This window comes from Tachysurus fulvidraco, chromosome 23, assembly GCF_022655615.1.
Source record: "Tachysurus fulvidraco isolate hzauxx_2018 chromosome 23, HZAU_PFXX_2.0, whole genome shotgun sequence".
Lineage (NCBI taxonomy): Eukaryota > Metazoa > Chordata > Actinopteri > Siluriformes > Bagridae > Tachysurus > Tachysurus fulvidraco.
The window spans coordinates 2,766,606-2,786,798 of record NC_062540.1 but is presented as its reverse complement, the minus strand read 5'-3'; the positions used below and the strand labels follow the sequence as shown (position 1 = coordinate 2,786,798).

General features: G+C 41.7%; 2 protein-coding genes across 8 annotated transcripts in view; both read right to left on the bottom strand.

Annotated features, from left to right (window-relative positions):
* The window catches only part of cc2d2a (coiled-coil and C2 domain containing 2A), an 18,683-nt gene extending 6,653 nt beyond the window's left edge, over positions 1–12,030 (bottom strand). The window contains exons 1-23 of one of the 7 annotated variants that reach the window (XM_027145100.2): positions 11,928–11,983; positions 11,675–11,712; positions 10,676–10,776; positions 10,174–10,249; positions 9,801–9,857; positions 9,223–9,303; positions 8,954–9,092; positions 7,875–7,966; positions 7,035–7,136; positions 6,518–6,607; positions 5,482–5,691; positions 5,199–5,355; positions 4,895–5,031; positions 4,090–4,221; positions 3,771–3,980; positions 3,586–3,692; positions 3,350–3,490; positions 2,609–2,765; positions 2,279–2,535; positions 1,485–1,662; positions 557–710; positions 312–459; positions 1–129 (exon numbers count right to left, since the gene is read on the bottom strand). The exon at positions 1–129 is cut by the window's left edge and continues 10 nt beyond it. In XM_027145100.2, the coding sequence (XP_027000901.2) occupies positions 1–129; positions 312–459; positions 557–710; positions 1,485–1,662; positions 2,279–2,535; positions 2,609–2,765; positions 3,350–3,490; positions 3,586–3,692; positions 3,771–3,980; positions 4,090–4,221; positions 4,895–5,031; positions 5,199–5,355; positions 5,482–5,691; positions 6,518–6,607; positions 7,035–7,136; positions 7,875–7,966; positions 8,954–9,092; positions 9,223–9,303; positions 9,801–9,857; positions 10,174–10,249; positions 10,676–10,689 (2,768 nt within the window). In that variant the 5' untranslated portion in view covers positions 10,690–10,776; positions 11,675–11,712; positions 11,928–11,983. Of the gene's footprint in view, positions 130–311; positions 460–556; positions 711–1,484; positions 1,663–2,278; positions 2,536–2,608; positions 2,766–3,349; positions 3,491–3,585; positions 3,693–3,770; positions 3,981–4,089; positions 4,222–4,894; positions 5,032–5,198; positions 5,356–5,481; positions 5,692–6,517; positions 6,608–7,034; positions 7,137–7,874; positions 7,967–8,953; positions 9,093–9,222; positions 9,304–9,800; positions 9,882–10,173; positions 10,250–10,675; positions 10,777–11,660; positions 11,880–11,927 lie in introns of those variants that run through there. The other 6 variants (XM_027145098.2, XM_047807264.1, XM_027145099.2 and 3 more) reach the window with 6 other exon arrangements.
* A 1,929-nt stretch (positions 12,031–13,959) lies between these two features.
* Positions 13,960–19,366, bottom strand: LOC113641705 (complement C1q tumor necrosis factor-related protein 7). The gene is made up of 3 exons (XM_027144618.2): positions 18,930–19,366; positions 16,009–16,248; positions 13,960–15,336 (listed from the first exon to the last, which is right to left on the bottom strand). The coding sequence occupies exons 1-3, from the start codon at positions 18,946–18,948 to the stop codon at positions 14,708–14,710; spliced, it is 888 nt and encodes a 295-aa protein (XP_027000419.1). The 5' UTR covers positions 18,949–19,366; the 3' UTR covers positions 13,960–14,707.
* Between the last annotated feature and the right edge of the window lie 827 nt (positions 19,367–20,193).

The window sequence follows — 20,193 nt, the reverse complement described above, 5'->3', positions numbered from 1 at the left end:
TGCATTATGGAGGTGTTGTTGGGGTCGTTGGGGTCGAGGCGAGATTCGGCTGCCCATTTCCCCAGCTTCTTCATGTCGTTTAGTCCAGACGCCCCGATGCACGCTATAGCATCCATCTGCCTCAGACCACTACAGAGTGAGACAGACAGGGGGAGAGAGAGAGAGAGAGAGAGAGCACATAACATTGTTTTGTTCTGGTTGCTATGGTGATGTAAACAACTTCTCAAACGCCTGATCATTGGAATTCGTTTTGTGTGTTTTACAAGTTGTTGATGTTGTTGTGTGTACAGTGTTGTCGTTTAGCTTCTTACCCGTGTATACCTGCACCGGGCTGGCCAGAGGGCGGGGCCAGGGGCAGGTCATCCTCTCCTACAGCCCATGACACACAGCATGACAGCTTCCCTGAGGTCAGCAGGGTCTGCCTGTTGCTTCCGTCAGCCATGAACGAGAATGGGACGTCTGTGACAAGACACATATTCAACACACAGCGTGATGGGACTTCACACGAGGGAGAGAAAGAGAGAGAGAGAGAGTGTGAGTGTGCGCATGTTTTTACCACTGCCGACGCCCTCATGGTTAAACGCGACCCTCTGGTTGCTGCTGAACTCCATCTCTTCTGACGAAGCACTTCCTGTTAAGATGGAAGTTTCGGGAATCGGTGCACAAACTTCTGCTATCAGAGTGGTGGATGATCCGGTGCTCTCATATACCTGACACGCAGAGTATGTAATGTCAAACCAAACACACACACACACACCTAAACACACAAACCTAAACACACAAACCTAAACACACACACACAAACCTAAACACACACCTAAACACACAAACCTAAACACACACCTAAACACACACACACAAACCTAAAACACACACCTAAACACACAAACCTAAACACACAAACACAAACCTAAACACACACCTAAACAAACACACAAACAAACCTAAAACAAACACCTAAACACACACACACACACACCTAAACACACAAACCTAAACACACACCTAAACACACACACACACAAACCTAAAACACACACCTAAACACACAAACAAACCTAAAACAAACACCTAAACACACAAACCTAAACACACACACACACACACACCTAAACACACAAACCTAAACACACACACAAACCTAAACACACACCTAAAACACACACCTAAACACACACACACAAACCTAAAACACACACCTAAACACACAAACAAACCTAAAACAAACACCTAAACACACAAACCTAAACACACACACACACAAACCTAAACACACACACACAAACCTAAAACACACACCTAAACACACAAACAAACCTAAAACACACACCTAAACACACAAACAAACCTAAAACACACACCTAAACACACACACACACAAACCTAAATACACACCTAAACACAAACCTAAACACACAAACCTAAACACACAAACACACACAAACCTAAACACACACCTAAACACACACCTAAACACACACTACCTGCAGTCTGATGCTCTCGGGCCAGTTGACGATCTTCAGGTTAAACATCTGGCCAAAGTGAACCCGGAAGTCTATACTGAGAGAGCGGCTGTCGGTCCTGGAAACCTCTTTGCCGTTGTACAACACTTTGATGAAGAGAGAGCGCTTTGCTACGTCCTCTCTCCGTGCAAATTCCCCTCTGGGAGCAGGATAAGACACGGCACATGGGACACAGATGGAGAAAGAGCAGAGATTCAGTACGAGAGTTTGCCACGCATTTAAAAAGGAAATTAACAGTCCTTCAAATGAAATGATTCAATTTTATATCATCGTATTCCAGTATCATCATAATCAAGTAACATGATGAAGTTCAGAGGTTTCTGGTTGATTGGTTGCTTTAATATAAGATCAGTTATATACATTATATTACATGTTAACGGACACTCGTGTGTATAAACACGTGCTGCTGTAATCACACAAAGCTGAAGTTGACTCTAAAGTTGAACCTTCCTCTTTCTGAGTTTTGGTTCCTTTCATTTGTACTTCTATTTGCCTCCACATTTAGGTTCCTATAAACTTTCTGAGAAAAAGCACTCCATAATGCTGGTGAACTCTCGTGAATGAGACTTACATTTTATTTACATTATTATTAGTGTGATGGAAAGAGAAAACTTATTTACTCTCAAATACATTTGTGTTTAGGTTTGATTTGAGAACTCAAGACAAATACTCATGATATTTTAACATTGTGTGTGTGTGTGTGTGTGTGTGTGTGTGTGTGTGTGTGTGTGTGTGTGTGTGTTGTCTCTCTTCACCGTGCACACTGCTCATTATTAGTGACTGGACCAGAAACAGTAAGTTCTGGAACCAAAACGGATTCTCCAGGTTTCCTGCGGATCTTCGCAGCTTTCTCTCGAACCTGCTGCTCCACACTCGCTGTGTCAGGTCTCTCTGGAGGTTCTGGTTTCACTCGCACCTCTCCCGGCTCTTCCTCACTGTGCTCATCCTCCTCTTTCTCTTCCTCGTCGTCAGAATGCTGTCTTTTCTTCCTTTGCTTCTTCTTCGCGGCTTTCTAAAAGCGATCGTGAATAAATGAATAAACAGCGGTCACCTTTTAGATGAACTCCAGCCGTACATTCAGGTACCTGCTTCCTCCTCCAGGACCTCCACTCCTCCAGATTTCTCCGGTAGTCCTCCATCTTCTTCTCATACTCCTCTGCGATCTCGGTCTGCAGCTCGGCCACCTCGGCTAAGATCTCTGCCTCGTGCTCTCGTTCGTCCTGTTCTCGCTCCACCTCCTCTCTAAAGAGACAAGAGATAAAAGAGCATGAAAAACCGTGTTAATGCGACGCCCAGAGTTAATGCGACGCCCAGAGTTAATGCGACGCCCAGAGTTAATGCGACGCCCAGTGATAATGCGACACCCTGAGTTAATGCGACACCCTGAGTTAATGCGACACCCTGAGTTAATGCGACACCCTGAGTTAATGCGACACTCTTCAACAAACACCAAAAATGAAACCGATTAATCATGAGTGTTTATTGCAGTGCTGAATCGGCATGTTGGTGTTTGGTGGAGATTAACGGGCTTCATGTTGGTGTTGGGTTTTTAAGATCACTGTATTAGTTATTAGTTCGTTGCAAGCTGTTGATTGATCACTTGTTTATGGAATGTTCTGGTGCTGGTTGTAGCCTGTTCACTGGTGTTTGTTCAGTAGTGTTGTTTACCGTCACTGATGACTTTTATTACTAAAAACTGCTTAGTTTTCTTTTCTTAAATAGAGTTGGACTGATTTTTGTTGAACTCTTTGGGTTTGATTTGTTGATGTTTACTTTAGAGTATTTTCAGGATTGTCAGATTAGTTTGATGCTGATGCTGTACACACTTCCTGATGTAGAGTTTGTAGGGCGTGTTGGTGAAGCCCTGGAATTCCCGCAGTGCTTTGAGCTCTTTCCAGACTTTGACGATGTTCTTCAGCAGAGTTCGGTCCCTCTCTTGTTCCAAGTCACGGAGCTGACGTGTGTGTCTGATGGCCGATACAATGTCAAGTCCAATCAGTGTCGTTTTATGGCAGTTAATCATAATATATTCAATAATACCAGAAGCACAACATTTGCTCACCTTATTTCCTGTCTGTACTCCATGATTCTTTGCTGACTCACCAGACTAAGGCCTTCTCCGTTATGGCGCGCCAGCAAGTTGGCGATCGCGTTTCTCAGCCCATTCAGCTGAAGTCACAGAAAAGCATCTTATAGTGAAAGCTGTTACTACGGCGACAGAACAGTAACGAAGCTGCAAAAGCGCACCTTATCTGTCAGGAGACAGGTGAAGTTCTTGTGGCGTCTGCTGAGGTACTGGTCGTACAGCTGGGCCAGTCGGACACCCAGTACGTGCTCCCTGCTGAACAGGGGATGATGGGAGAATATGAGCCCGGATACATCGACGTCCAGTTGGTAGTCTCCGTCTGGGTCCCCGACTCCTACCATGTAGCGGTTGACATGCTTGGATTTCAGCGCCTGCACAAAAAGAAAGAAAGGAAGTTATATACATAGACGTTTTCTATTACAACATGAATATATCTTTTTTTTATTTATATATCAAGCTTATATTCACTGATCTAAATACCTTTCTGTAGACAGGCTGCAGCGCCGGGTCTAACTCCTCCTCCAGATGAAAAAGGGGTGGTCTTGACGAGGACTCTTTGATCGGATCAGGCAGAGCCATGATCCGTCCGTCATCTCCAAACCACTTCATACCCTGAGCGGGAAAAATAACGCCATCCGATTACTGTGTAAACTCTATCGACACTGACGGACACAAACGACTGGGAAATCAAACCAAATTCTCTGTGAATTCAGTCACACGGACACGAGCCCATAAACGGGCTGTTGCATCGAGAAAAAACAGATATATACATTTTTATAACCAGTGAATATACTGTAGATTTAACCAAAACGTGTAATGACGTATCAAGCATGAGACACCAAGAGTCAAGTCGAGAAGCTTTTATTGTCATTACAGCCATATATAAATATACGAGTTCCCTTCGCCAAATAAAAACACCACAAGAGAGCGCCGACTAGTGTTCGTTCTGCACGTTACGGCGTTCAGAATTCTAATAATTATATTTCAAGGAAATGTGTATTTATAGAAAACGAGAACAGCCAAACACTCCGCTTATGTAATTCTACTTTAAATCTAAACACGGTGCTGTTATTTTTTGTCCTTCTGAATCCAAATACGGTGCGAGCTTAGAATACCAGAAGTTAGTAGCTAACCATATTAGGTAAGGTAAATGTGGCATGATGCGGTTCTGCAGGTGCTTCCATTTTCATAAGGAAGTGTTCATCACTCTCGGGTTCCTATTTCTCTGAAAACCGAGAACGTTCGCACCTTTTTACGGAGTTAATGTCGTCGTTAGCGCAACTACCTGATCTTGCTTGACGATGCGGTTTTCCAGAATGTTCTGATTGGTCAGGGAGACGTACGGCCTTTCTCCTACATAAAGACCCTCCTCTTCCAGATAACGTGGACGCATGTTCTCCGGGAGCTTACAAGAAGCAGACACTGAGGAACACACACACACACACACACACACACACACACACACACACACACACACACACACACACACACACACACGTTCATGTGTATGTTGAGTGCAACAAGAAGATTCTGTTGGATATGAATGTATATAAAACATGTAAAGAAAATAAAAGAAGTGCAGACTGTACCGGGTCTCACACTCGGGATGAACAGAAGCTCGTTCTCTCTCTGTGCACGGCTGCTGTAATCCACATACTCTGCCTTCTTCACTTCCAGGAAGTCCTGCGCTGACTGAATAACGAACAGATCCTCTTCCTCATCTCTGACCAGCGGGACATCTTCGTCCTGAATTACAGGGATTATAAAAACGGACCTTTCCGCTAACGTTCTTTACATTTACTCCTCTGCAGCGCTCATGTTCATTTACTCCTAATTACGTACTACACGTAGATAAATATTATTGTGCTTCACCCTTTCCGTTTGCTCCTCCTCTCCTTCCTGCTCTCCTTCCATCTCAGTCTCCTCTTCTTCCTCCTCCTCCTCTTCCTCTTCTCGTCTTTCTTTCTTTCTTTCCTCCCCTGGTTGATGTTCTTCAGATTCAGGTTCGGGTTCAGGTTCAGGTTCAAAGTCGAAGGTGAAAAAGTTGTACGCTTCCTCGCTGCTGGGCAAACCGCTTTCGGGCTGTTGAGTGGAAAAGAACGTCATGTGGTTTACTCACATTCAATCGATTCAGACTGAAAAACAACGCATTTTTATTATTATTTTTTTAATTACATTTAAAAATGGCTACTGTAGTAACACTTCTGATCTAAGACGAATATATTTAGGGTTAGAGTATGGGTTAGAGACTGGAGCAGTGAGGAAAAGGCATGAGGCAGAGATGGAGGTAGCAGAGATGAGGATGTTGAGGTTCTCTTTAGGAGTGACGAGGATGGACAGGATTAGGAACGAGCGCATCAGAGGGACAGCTCAGGTTGGCTGTTTTGAGGACAAGGACAGAGAGACTAGAGTGAGATGGTTTGGACATTTACAGATGAGAGAGATGGTTATATTGGTAGAAGGATGTTGGAGATGGAGCTGCCAGGTAAGAGGACAAGAGGGAGGACAAAGAGGAGATATATGGATGTGTTAAAAGAGGACATGAAGGTAATTGGTCTGAGAGTAGAGGATGCTGAAGGTAGAGTTAGGTGGAAACAGATGATTCGCTGTGGAGACCCCTAACAAGAAAAGCTGAAAGATGAAGATGTGGACCGTCCACGAACGTAGATCCTGTTATCACTATTATAGCAGCTATAAACATCTCATTTCAGTGTCTTCTGTCCCGAAGCCTGTCTTTTGACGATTAGCCTTTATTAACTACATACAGTGTCATAATAAACACCTTCTAAACCGAGCACTCGATAACGTACAGACCTCCTTACGCTTTCAGTTTCATTTCTCCGTGTGAAACTTCGAGTGTCTTGTAAAGCACAGATTTACAAGAACAGAGCAAAAATTGCCTCCTCACCCTTTTCTCTCTGGTGAGACGTCTGGCTGTGTCACGGAATTTCACCCTGGCAGCGACGGAAGCGTCGCCCTGAGCGAGAACGTCGTCTGACTGTGAAATGGGATGAATCACAACGTATGCATCGAATATATAGAACATCAATATGAGTGAGATCCTAACTTGGGTTATTCTAATTTATTTATTTATTTTTGATCAAATGTGCCAGGATAAGTGACATGAATAAATACGATCAGTTCAGGAAAATGATTCGAGTCAGAAACTGACGGTGTGGTCTGGGAAAGGCTTAAAGGGATCTGGGAATAAAAGAAGAATAATAACTAAAATAATATCTCCACATAATTCTTATAGATATTAGGGAGTTTGACTGGTTACATTAAATAAATTCATTTAATCCAATAATTCAAACCTTCTGTTTGGAAAGGAAAAAAAAAAACTTTATGTCTCTATGACTTTAAATGTAAGAACCCGTAAAGGAAGAAGATAAGAATAAGAGAGTGAACAGCATTCTCAGACGTACGTCCTGGTCGAATCGGCTCAGTGTCACTCTGTCTCTGAGGTTCTTCAGGCGACTGGCCGGCTCCAGCGAAGCCTCCTGCTCCAACAGACTCGCAGCTTTGGACTGAAAGAGCGTAGATACGTCACTGCAACTAGAGACTCCTTCCTTAAATGTTGTATAAACTCTCATTTTCTTACAGAAAAGCCCCAATAGATCGGCTGCTTATTATTATTATTATTACTATTATTATTATTATCGTTTAATAAGGATTATGTAGCACGTCCATCGTGCACGTCCCTATGAAGGAGCTGTTACTATAGAAACCATACATTAATGCGAACCTGTGGTTACTACAGTAGTCACAGTATTGAGTAGAATTGAATTCTAATCAAGCATTCAGCAGAAATGTGGCATAAGACCTATTAAAATCATTATATTGGCCCTAATTTAAACATGCTGCTCCATATTTGGCAGCTGAAAGCATCTTTTATGTGGAAAGAGAAGAGCTATTTCCTAAAAACCTTAATTTGATTAAAGCACAGCTGGATTGCAGAGAGATAAAAAAAAAAATCAGTTCCTGATCACATTCCTGTTTGAGTGTGAGTTATACAGCCTGGTGTACACACAGATCTGCTCAGTGTGTAAACAGGTCGTGTTAATCTGCCTCGCTGACTCCGCTTGGCCGGCAGCCGGCGTGTTTCTGTGTCACAAACAAATCCTCCACAGCACTAAAGTAAATGCTTTCATTACAGCCTCCTCTTTTCTCATCCTTTTTCTCCTTTCGGTCTGCCCCAAAAAAGCTTTCAGAACGTTGACTTTTTGACTCTCAGTTATTTCCTGGTGTTGCTCAAGTTCGCTCACCCTGGCCTCTCTCAGCTTCTCCCTCATACGCTGCCTCACAGAGCTCTCGGACAGACTCGAGTCGGCCCTCGACACAGGGAGAGGAGGAAGGTCTGGGGGGGGGACAGACAGAGAGAGAGAGAGAGAGATAGAGAGAGAAAGAGAGAGAGAGACACACACAGTGAGAGAGAGAGAGAGACAGAGAGGGGGGGAGATGGAGAGAGAGAGAGAGACACACACACACAGTGAGAGAGAGACAGTGAGCGAGAAAGAGAGACAGTGAGAGAGAGAGAGAGTGTGTGAGCGAGAGAGACAGTGAGCGAGAGAGAGAGAGAGCGTGAGAGACACACAGTGAGAGAGAGAGAGACAGTGAGCGAGAGAGAGAGAGAGAGAGAGCGTGAGAGACACACAGTGAGAGAGAGAGAGACAGTGAGCGAGAGAGTGAATTTTAAACCTGAATTTTATCTTTTATCTCTGTATAGATGTTAGGATATAGAATATGATTTGAATAGGATATGATTCTGATACATTACAATGCCAATGAGTCAAATATCATTTTGATTCATAAAACTGTGATTCATTATATTTACAATCAAAAAATATCATCTTAGTTTGATTCATAGGGCAATGATTCGATTCAGCAATACATCTGATTCAGCTATAATACAGTACTACATTACATTATTATTACATTAGGCGATATTACCATTTTGATTCCTAAGCTCATGATTCGTTATTTGACCAGACATTAATTTGACTAGGATGTGATTTTAATTCATAAGGCAGCAATATGACTCATAAATTCAATACATGAATTCAATTTCAATACTAATTTTGATTCATCAAAGCATAATTTGATAATTGACGATGCTACTTACTCTAATACGATATACTTCAATTATAGGGGGCAAAGATTCAGTACATGATGATAACCAGTAAATCTGCTGCCATACAATTCTGAAACATATCTCTAAATTATATTCTGTGTTTGTTTTTGCTAAACAGTAAAATAAACTGCACATACAAACCTCTGTTACAAAACCTATGTCCCTACGTGTAATAGTGAAACATCGGAGTCTAATCCTAATCCAGATTTTCACCTCTGTGTACTCCAGCCAAGCGATCTCCTCCTGCCCACATGTCTTCCACATGCTCCTCCTGCAGCTTCTGCACAACCGTGACCTCTTCCTCCACCACCTCGTCCTCTGGAGGAACCTCCAAAGCCATCTCTTTCAACAGCTGGAAGAAGAAGAAAAAAAGAAGAGCAGATTTTAAAAGAGAGACAAGCGAGAGGCATGTTGCTCTAAAGCTACACTCACTACACACAATACAATAATAAATTGATGGTGGTGCTTTTTTTTTTTTTTACCTTCTTCTTCTTCTTCATCCTCTGCGCTTTCAGTGAGTGCCGCAGGGTTTCACTGGGGTCCTCCTCTCTGCCCGTCATTTCCTGGAGCATTACATAGTGAGAAAATCAGAAACTACACCAGAGACCAGAGCACGTCCCCTAATATACTACTGCACACTATCAGAGAAATGTACGTTGTTTTTGCTTCACATGAGTGTTAAGAAACTCTTAATTGGTCATTTCCGACTTCCTGTTTCACTGGAGTATATATACACGAGGTGACACAAAGGCCAAATTCCCTAAAATATCTAATATTAAAGAACATTACTGAATACACAAATGTGATGAAAGTGTGTAATTCAACTTCATAAAATAAATAAAAATCAAGAGTTTCTGCACACATGTAACAAAGGAAGAGAGCCAGGGTTTATCTCATCCAAAGCACAGCAAACACTGAAAACAGGAAAGAAAAAAGGATGAAAAGAAAAAGGATTTGGACCATTAAATAAGAAAAAAAAGATGTTTGTAGGGCTCGTGTGAAGTTTGAAGAACGAGGAAAGCAAGGGTCTAGAATTTAACATGAGGAGATGAAAACCAACCTCCACCGCGGTGCGATCGCTCTCCTTAGTAGCGCCGGAGTCGGGAGGAACCAGAGCCTAGCAGGCAGAGCACACAGCATACTGTCTTACCACAGCATGTGTGTGTGTGTTAGTGTGTGTTAGTGTGTGATCATGCATCCCAGGCACCTCAGTCAGTGTGTCGAGTCATGCTTCCTACGACAATGCATGTTCACCTCAGACAAAATGCTTGTTAAAATGAAGCTCATGGACTGGGTTCAGGTTAACTAAAAATGAATCACTAATTTGTTGATTAATATACAGAATTTTCTACAGTTGTAAATAGTTTGTCTACTTTTCCTTTTCTGATTTAAGAACAGAACACCAACAAGGTTCAATCGGTGAGATTACAGACCTGCGTGTCGTCCCTCACTTTCACCAAAGTCTCCTGAAGCGCTCGACGCTTCTTGCGCAGCTTCTCACGGATATCGCTGGGAGAAAAAAAAATGAATGCGTTAAAAACTTTGAATCGTGTTCTAGTCAACTAAGACAAATCGGTTTCAAAAATGTAAAACACACAAAAATACAACAAACAGATCTTTTCCAGTGTAACCGTCACTTCAATCATTAAGAGGTAAGGAGCTTGAGTTGTGCATATTATTTCTGTCGGGTTCTCTGGTTTCCTACACATCTTTGTGGGGTTTATTGCCCTTTGTTGTAAATGTGTTAACGTGTGTCTGTGTGTGTGTGTGTGTATGATGTGTTTACGATGTGCAATAACAAACTGGTGTCCAGTTCAGGAAGCATAACACCCAGCGTTCCCAGTATCGCCTCAGAACCGAACCTGGTCAGGATAAAGTGGGTAATGAAGATGGTAACGATGACGATTGTTTGGATTACTGACAGGAAATAATCACCTGGATGTAGACATAATGCGGGAAGTTCCCTGGGAGATCTTTGTGTCTTAGACAGTGTTATAAATCAGGAGAAGTTTCAGTGTCAGAATGGTCCATGCTTTCTGGTTCAGAGAAACATTTATACAAAAAATAACGTTAATCAGCAGCTAAACTCTAAATACATATATAAGCTCTCTCTCTCTCTCTCTCTCTCTCTCTCACACACACACACACACACACACAGTCTCTCTCTCTCTCTCTCACACACACACACACACACAGTCTCTCTCTCTCTCTCTCTCTCACACACTCACACACACACACACACACACACACAGTCTCTCTCTCTCTCTCACACACTCACACACACACACACACACACAGTCTCTCTCTCTCTCTCTCTCTCACACACACACACACACACACACACACACACACACACACACACACACACACACACACACAGTCTCTCTCTCTCTCTCACACACACACACACAGTCTCTCTCTCTCACACACTCACACACACACACAGTCTCTCTCTCTCTCTCTCACACACACACACACACACACACAGTCTCTCTCTCTCTCTCACACACACACACACAGTCTCTCTCTCTCTCTCTCTCTCTCTCTCACACACACACACAGTCTCTCTCTCTCTCTCTCACACACACACACACACACACAGTCTCTCTCTCTCTCTCACACACTCACACACACACACAGTCTCTCTCTCTCTCTCTCTCTCTCTCACACACACACACACACACACAGTCTCTCTCTCTCTCTCTCTCACACAAAAACACACACACACACAGTCTCTCTCTCTCTCTCTCTCTCTCTCTCTCTCACACACACACACACACACACACACACACACACACACACACACACACACACACACACACACAGTCTCTCTCTCTCTTATTGTCTCTCACATTGTCTCTCTCACTGTCTCTCTCTCTCTCTCACAAACATTATCTCTCTCTCTCACACACACACACACACTGTATCTCTCACTGTCTCTCTCGCTCTCATGCTCTCCCCCTTCCATATACCTACATTATAAGGAAAATGTATTAATGCTGTTAATTATGAAAAGTCATTTAAAAGATAAACAGTACTTCACTACAATAACAACACAAACATTGTGGATATGTATTCTATACAACCAAAACACGCTAAACAACATATTCAAATAATACACATGTTTGTTTTACAAACTTTATATCAGTAAAACATAAAGACCAGATAAGGACTAAAAGCTCTTTACCGACATCATTTCTCTTCGCTGCTTGGTAACGGAGAGAAACTACACTGCAACCAAACTATAAGCGCGGCGCAGAGAAAAGCGTGACTGATGGAGGCGGGATCACGGCTTCTGATTTGTCAGATTTGATGACGTAACAGTAAGAAACTCATCAATGTTTGGTTAGTTTCTAGTTCTTTGCTTGTTTGCTTTGTTGTTGTTTTTTTCAGTTTTAGGCAAATCTCAATACTAAGAGATATAAAATTTAAAAAAATTATAAAACAAACTACAAACCTGATGCAAAATAACGATACAATTATATTAGGATACGAAAACGAGCAAATTAATAGTCAAATAATTATATGTGTAATAATGTGGAATTATGTTTTTTCATTAAAAAAATAAATAATAATAATTAATATTTAAAACTATTTTCCTAGAATAACTCCATTATGTAGTTTATACATAGTTTGAAACCTGATTTCCGATCCAGAATGTTTAATTTATTTACCTTGGCTGCCTGTCAGTCATTTTTTTAGACACGCCCCCATCGGCCAATCACGTCCTCATCAGTGGTTATCATGATTCTGCATATTAATTAACTTATAACTCGTAGTAGAGGTTGAATGTCTGTGTCTGCTCATGGTTGTTACAGTATGTCATGATTGTTTACTATTGTGGACGTTTAGAATTTAGTACAATAGAATTTTTGCTATGAAAAAAAGTCACATACAAAGAATTTCATCATTTCTATGCCTTGGTGTAGACATTATATGGTTTAACAATTAATTCCACTTTTTAAACCTGATTTTTGGTGTTAACATTCTCACATCATTCAGCGGTACTTAAAGGTGGGGTGCACGATGTTTGAAAAAATGCTTCAGAAAACCGAGTTGGGCCGACAATCAAAACAAACATGTCGGCAATTAGCAGAAAGGGGCGTGTCTTGTCAATACGCGGCGGAGAAAGTGTTCAGTGCGCATGTCTGACATTAGCCGAAAGCGATTGAAACATTGACATGGCGGATACCTGTCGTTACCTCTGCCTCGGGTCCTAGGTGTTGAACGTCGTCTTCCTCGTGAAACTGAGCTAAACCTTTCACGGTACAACACACAGTACTATAAATACACATTTGACCTGTATTACCATAGTATTACTCATTGTGTTCATTTAACGATAAAAATATCCCCTCGGCCAGATGCCCCAGCAGGTGCCGCCATAATAGTGGGCCTGGGTTACGTATGTATGTGTGGGGTGGAGTTATCAAAACAGGGGTGACACCCATTTGAGTTAGGGTCGTGTTTGTTTTGGTGATTTCAAATGTCAACATTTGCTTTTAAACATTGTACACTGCACCTTTAAATAACATTGTATATGTAACATGAACTCAGTGGAACCCGCTGCCATCTTACAGCTCCAGCGTTTCTATTAAACTGCCTGTGTGTGGATACACATACTCAGAGGTTCCGCATGGTTTTCTAGTTTCCTCTATAGCCTCGATGAAAACGAGTGAAGACTGTGTTGACATGGCGGTAGTTGTTTTAGACACATCACCGGTGGTATCTGAACTAAAATCTCCAGCACATGAGGAAAATAATACATGAGAAAACAGTTGAATGATATATGTACACATAATTGTGGCCATGTATTGTGAGTATTAAGACCATGTGCAGCCTGGCTTTAGGTACTGTAGATTACTGAACACTCTTCATAGAGGAGACATTTTTATGCTCTGTTTTCCATTTTGTTGGGTTGCTTTCTATTTTTTCCCCACGTGGATAATTAAATTTAGATTGATTTAAGTTTTGAAGTATGCACATTGTTATACACAACTATCCGCTCTGTTTAGGAAATTGAGTTTGGACAAGATTACTGTGATGTTAGCAGGACAGCAATGAATCAAAAATGATTGAACAGATCTTTCACATGTACGAAAAGTAGACTCACTGATTATTTAAAGAATTCAGCTGTTCAATATCACAGGAGGTAAAATGCTTACAGAGATGAAGCTGCTTGTTAGAACGGATGACATTTGGACTCATTTACACACTTGTAGTGTTTTTATTAGACAGAAAATGCAGAATCCAGAAGACAGCCATCACAAGTAGGAGAAAATTTAATCATCCGCCAGTTTTCTGTGAGTATAAACAGGTATCTTTTGGTCAATGGCTCATGTGATTTGCTTTTCTTTGAAGAATTCAGATGGAAGTTTCAGCTTTATATTATTACAGAACTACATAAACAGTTTTCAGCAATTCTGCTAAAAAGATTTGTGTTCGTTAGGAAAAATGTACTGGTAATATTAATCTGGAAATATATACTGTATATATACATCAAAGATTCAGCACCTGCATCATGGGGGAACAAGCAGGGATTCTATCCCAAGTACAGGAGGGTTTAGATGGAAGACCTACAGTATATATCATTTACAAGCATCCATCCATCCATCCATCCATCCATTTTTGGTACTGCTTATCCTACCCAAGGTTGTGGGGAACCTAGAGTCTATCTTAGGAAGGGTACACCATGTATGGGGCACCAGTCCATCGCAGGGTACAAACACACATACACACTGATGGTAATTTAGAGATGTCCATCAGCCTACAAAGCATGACTCTGGACTGGAGAGCTTGGAAGGAACATCCAAAGGACAGGAAGAACAGCAAACTCCAAGCACACAGAACCCCCAACCCCAGAGGTGTGTTTCTAACACTCTAACCACTAGTCATCTGTTTATACTGAAAATAATTTTGTAATACAAGCCCACAGAGTTCACCTTAATATAATTTTAATCCTTAAAGGATCTAAGAATAGTCCTCTGACAGTGCATCCAGGTAATTAGTATCTGCATAGAGGAGAAACCCTGAGAAGAGACTGTCTGCCCAGCTGGGATCGGAAAACAAGCCGTTCTGGTCTTTAAAGAAGATCTCCAGCCACACTTCATCCTCCGGGTTGAGGAATATCACAGTCGAGGCAGAAGCGACGTCATGATTCCCCGTATTGGCATCGTATGTCTTAATGCGGTACACCCCGTTCTGTACCAGGCTGATGGCTAAGTGCTTATTGGCCAACGTGATGTCATAGGAGAAGTAATAGATGCCAGGGTATGCACATATAAATTTTCCTGTCTGTGGGTTGTAATGGCCTCCTTCGTTGAAAAGGACTTTGTTGAACTTGATTGGTACTTTCTCAGCTGGGTAGCTGCTGGTGATGGCTACAGAGAAGGCTGACTTGGGTACCAGGCTGCCACAGAGGCACTTGCCTGGCACTCCTTGTGGACCCCTGTGGCCCTTTTCTCCTCTCAATCCAGGCTTTCCTTCAAGTCCTGGATGTCCTGTGTCTCCTCTGTCGCCCTCTGGGCCACGCTTACCGGTCGGACCTCTTTCCCCACGCTCACCGATTTTCCCGGCCGGTCCAACTTTTCCTTTAATTCCTGCATAGGTCAAAGACAGGACAATGAATCTACTTTCCATACCTTTGGGGTAAATATTCTGATTTATTTTCATACTATATAATTAAAGAGTGAGCCACAACTCAATGAGAGAATTTAAGGTCATTTGGGTCCATTCATTTTCACCGTTTCTATGTGTGTGTATACTGTATGTCTGTCTGTCTATCTATCTATCTATCTATCTATCTATCTATCTATCTATCTATCTATCTATCTATCTATCTATCTATCTATCTATCTATCTATCTATCTATCTATCTATCTACGTAAATGGTTCCTCAGACAAATCCCATGGTGTATTTTTTTCTCTGATAGATATGTTGATATTAAAACCATGCTCCAAGTGTTGAGCCCAAAACATGTGAATAAAGTCATCAGAAGAAAACCACTCTAAGCCTTTATAACTTTCTTAACTCCATCTGTTAGAGAAACTCTGGAGAGAAATCAAAGAAAAATAAATGACATTTATGGGATTTGAAGCACAGCAATCATTTCAAGCTTATTAACTGAAATATCTGCCAGATTTGATCACTATGGGACAAAAAGGATTAATTTTCTGCTGTTGTGCAGCATTTTTTTCACATGTCTGCAGAATGTTAGTGTTACTAGATGTTTAGTTACTAGATGTTTAGTTAAGCACTGTGCCTACTGTACCTGTTTCCCCTTTCTCGCCTTTGTCTCCTTTACGACCGTCCCTTCCGTCCCTTCCTGGAATTCCAACTTGGCCTTCAAGCCCTGAAGGCCCGGGTGGTCCCGGCTTCCCCGGCGTACCTGGTAGACCTGGGACACTGCAAATGAATCGTGGTGAAGTTGTCTTCGCTTTGGCCAACAACAGCTGGCTGACGACACACTGGCACAGACACATGATGCCCACAATCGCTCGCATATTCAGACCTAGATAGTACACAGACACATCATGTGTGCAAATGGTAAAGCCTTCTCGAAGGAAGTAGGGCTTGATTGATGAGGACTATCTCTTCTTTTGACTGCTATATTGGTCTTGTAGTAGTATTTGAGAATATTTATAAGTCCACTCCCAAAAATATTCCAACCAATCTCGCTCACTCCTGTAGAAAAATGTACCAATCCAGCCTGTTCGCCAACAACATTCTGACCCATCCCACACACACCACTGCAAGTTGGACAAATCTTTCTTAATCTAATCACATGTCATCAGTTATGTTCTCAGATAATTCGAGAACTAGCGCTCATATGGTGCAAACATTCTCAGCCATGTTTCTTGTTTCACTCTCTCTCTCTCTCTCTCTCTCTCTCTCTCTCTCTCTTTTTCAGAACAAGCTGAACTCCTTTGGGAAAAGAACAGGATTACATATCACACTTAGCACTTGGCTAGCCACACACCAAGGCCAGATGTGTGCTCGAATGGGTAGAATGATGCACTGGAACATGTAAGATGCAAACACACACCCACTAACAGTCAGGGATTCCCTTACTGGCCTGTGTTTCCACACATACATGTTTTCCCATGCCATGACATTGGATCGCTGGATTAGTTGCAGCATTGATCATTTACAAAGCTTAAACTGCATCCAGAACCTTGCAGCTGCCAAGACTCGGAGTTTATTGTTGAGTAATATCGCTATTAATCTCACAGTTGTGTCTATGTGTATAAAAAAGCTTATTTTTTAATAAAAAAGTTATTCCAGTGAGACTTTGAGAGCAGTGTGGGCTGAGGTCACAGGATGTTGAGGTGTTAGATGTAATCTCAAACATAAGACATAATGGCTAATTTGTTAGCTCTTAAACTATTTTCCAGCCCAACAGCAAAATAATAAGAGCTCGAGCGTAGAAGTAGCACAAGACTACTTGTTATAAAGTTATTCAATGGAGCTGCAACAGAACCTCAACTTCACTAGTCAGCAATCCTCAAGATGACGGTGTTTATTATTAACCTATCCTGAAACTAGATAACTGTGCATTGATCTGAATTAAAGCTATTAATCATAAACTCTAAGCAAATGCTTGCATGAATTCGAATAAAACGCAATCATTGCTGGTCTTGATTGAATATGTGACGGATTTGTGACTACAGGTACACCAGCCAAATCTGTGCAGCGTCAAACTGGATCAGAAGCGTGCATCATTTGTGATGCGTGATGTCATTCATTAATAATTGTCAGTAGTTGGATTCACTGAATTACTTGCTAATGAATCTCTATTGGTTATTTGGAACGTCAGTGAACGATGACATGCGACATCTGCGATCCAGAAAGCAATTTCAAGCAGGATGGAAATGCAAGAAGACACACAGCATGTACAACACAAGAGATCTTATTAGAGAATTTAGACTGACACACAATGGGCCTCGGTTATCCAGCTTTCTAGGGCCCGATTCATTCATAAAACATTTCCAGGAGAGCTGGAGAAATAATTTTGGTGAAACTCCAGTAAGTTTAAAAGAATGCCTTCAGAGATTGTGTAAATTTACATGTGCGTAGATGCATTTCCATCGTTTGGCTTATGATCGTGACTGTGATTTTATATATGTTGTCAAATTTAAATCCAATTCATTTTACTTACATACTTACAATTACAATTACAAGAAATCCAATATAGGAAATCCAATCCAAAACTAATGCAATATATTAAGACAAATAAACGGTTCATTTATTAGATTAAAGGAAATGGTGCCCAATAAAAAAGATCATGAGGTCTCTTGACAGATATTTGCATACTCTTGTACACTGTCTGGTTTTGTATTGGATGTCACAAACGCTCCACTCCAGCAGGTGGTGCTGTTTTTACGATTACAGGAAGGAGATATAGCAGTCATTCGTCTTTAGATGAAACAACTTGGGCATAGCACATTACTAATGATAAAACACAGACTCGGTTCGTGTAGACTCGGTGTCCTTCCATAGAATTCGGCTGACTGCCGGTACACACACATTGAGCAAAACCCCAGTGCGATGTGATTGTCTTCACCGTAATGGCCAAGCTGCATTTTTGCTTTACTGTTTAGCCGTCATTTTGTCTTCGTTATCTGTCAGCTTGGCCTTTTATGGAGTTTTGGAGGTGTGACTGAATGCAAATATTCCATGAACAAGTTTAATTTACAGATTTCATAGCGTGTGTCAACATACGCACGCGAGAATAAAGAAAATCTGTGAAACTTTTAGAAATCTGTTACTTACGAAAACATTTACACATAACATGATGAAAGAAGCCTGGCTTTAACCAGCACACGCTTCTGCCATCCAGCTGTGCATACACAAGCACAAGTGCGCTGTACAGAAAAAAGTGTCCCCATGAGTACTCAGAGTAATTCAAATGACTCATGGCCTCTCAGTATGTGCCAGTCATCACAGCCAAGTTCTCAGCATTCAGTTCAAACTTGCATGACTTGTAGTAGAGCTCAATAACATTAAACATAAACCTTAACATTGTGTAACAAATAACATCACGTCAGCTATTACAAGCCCTACAGTGTAATGCAATCAGATCAGAGTCTTGATATTACAGTTTAAAAAGTCTCATGCAGTTTAAAGTAGGTTTGAATGTTGCACATTGTTGTGATTCCTAAGGAAATAAATGCCAAAAAAAAAAAAAAGTACCTTTTTTGTTTTTTCCCATAAGTCCAGTCTTGCTGCAGTAATGATTCCTAAGGATTTTTTTGGTCTTATGAGGTCATGGGCATTTCAGCAGCTCCCTTTGGCCTGTTCTGTCAGGACTCGTCTTCTTCTCGTTCATCTATGTTTTGCGACATCTGTTTATGTAGATGGTTTGTGAGGCCCACATTGGAAAAGCAAGCGTCTCCAGAGTTCTATCAACTGCTGTAATCTCGGCATCTGTCTCACAGAACTCTGCCCTTCCCTACCCTACGCCTTGTTTTGAACCCTCCCTTCTCAATGATCTCCTCCTCTTCATGCATCATCGAGCCAGGAAGACAGATGGACTGATCTCAAAAGCCAGTTCACGTTTATATTATCGATAATACAGCTCATGCTGAATTGACTGGAGTGGTCCAGAACACAGGCATTTTTAGATTAGATTAGATTAGATTAGATTAGATTCAACTTTATTGTCATTACACATGTACAAGTACAAGGCAAGATTTGCAGTTTGGGTCTGAGTGCAATAGCAGCAAGTGCAGGATATACACTCTCACTCACTCACTCGTTTCTACCGCTTATCCGAACTTCTCGGGTCACGGGGAGCCTGTGCCTATGTCAGGCGTCATCGGGCATCGAGGCAGGATACACCCGGGACGGAGTGCAACCCATCGCAGGGCACATACACACTCTCATTCACTCACGCAATCACACACTACGGACAATTTTCCAGAGATGCCAATCAACCTACCATGCATGTCTTTGGACCGGGGGAGGAAACCGGAGTACCCGGAGGAAACCCCCGAGGCACGGGGAGAACATGCAAACCACAAACACAAGGTGGAGGCGGGAATCGAACCCCGACCCTGGAGGTGTGAGGCAAACGTGCTACAGGATATACAATTTCTCAGAAATCTTACTGACTGCTACAAAGTGCTGACACTGAAGGCACCTTACATCGATGTTAATGATCCATCTAATCACAGAAAACATCACCATATCAATGATAACACACTGAGAAACATTTCATATTTACAGAAGGATCCTCCAGACTTTGGAGCAGGCAGTAAGCTTCACGTTTCTTTTCAAAAAACATCCACATGTAACTATTGATATGGTGATTTTCTGCGACATTTACATTTTACAGAAACAGTTACAGAAATATAGTCTACAGCATCATTGCTTTGGAGCAAGAAGGAAGATGGGGAAGTCTTGTTAAAATGACAAGATAGATCTCGTTAACTTCTCGTGAGAAGCAAAAAAACAA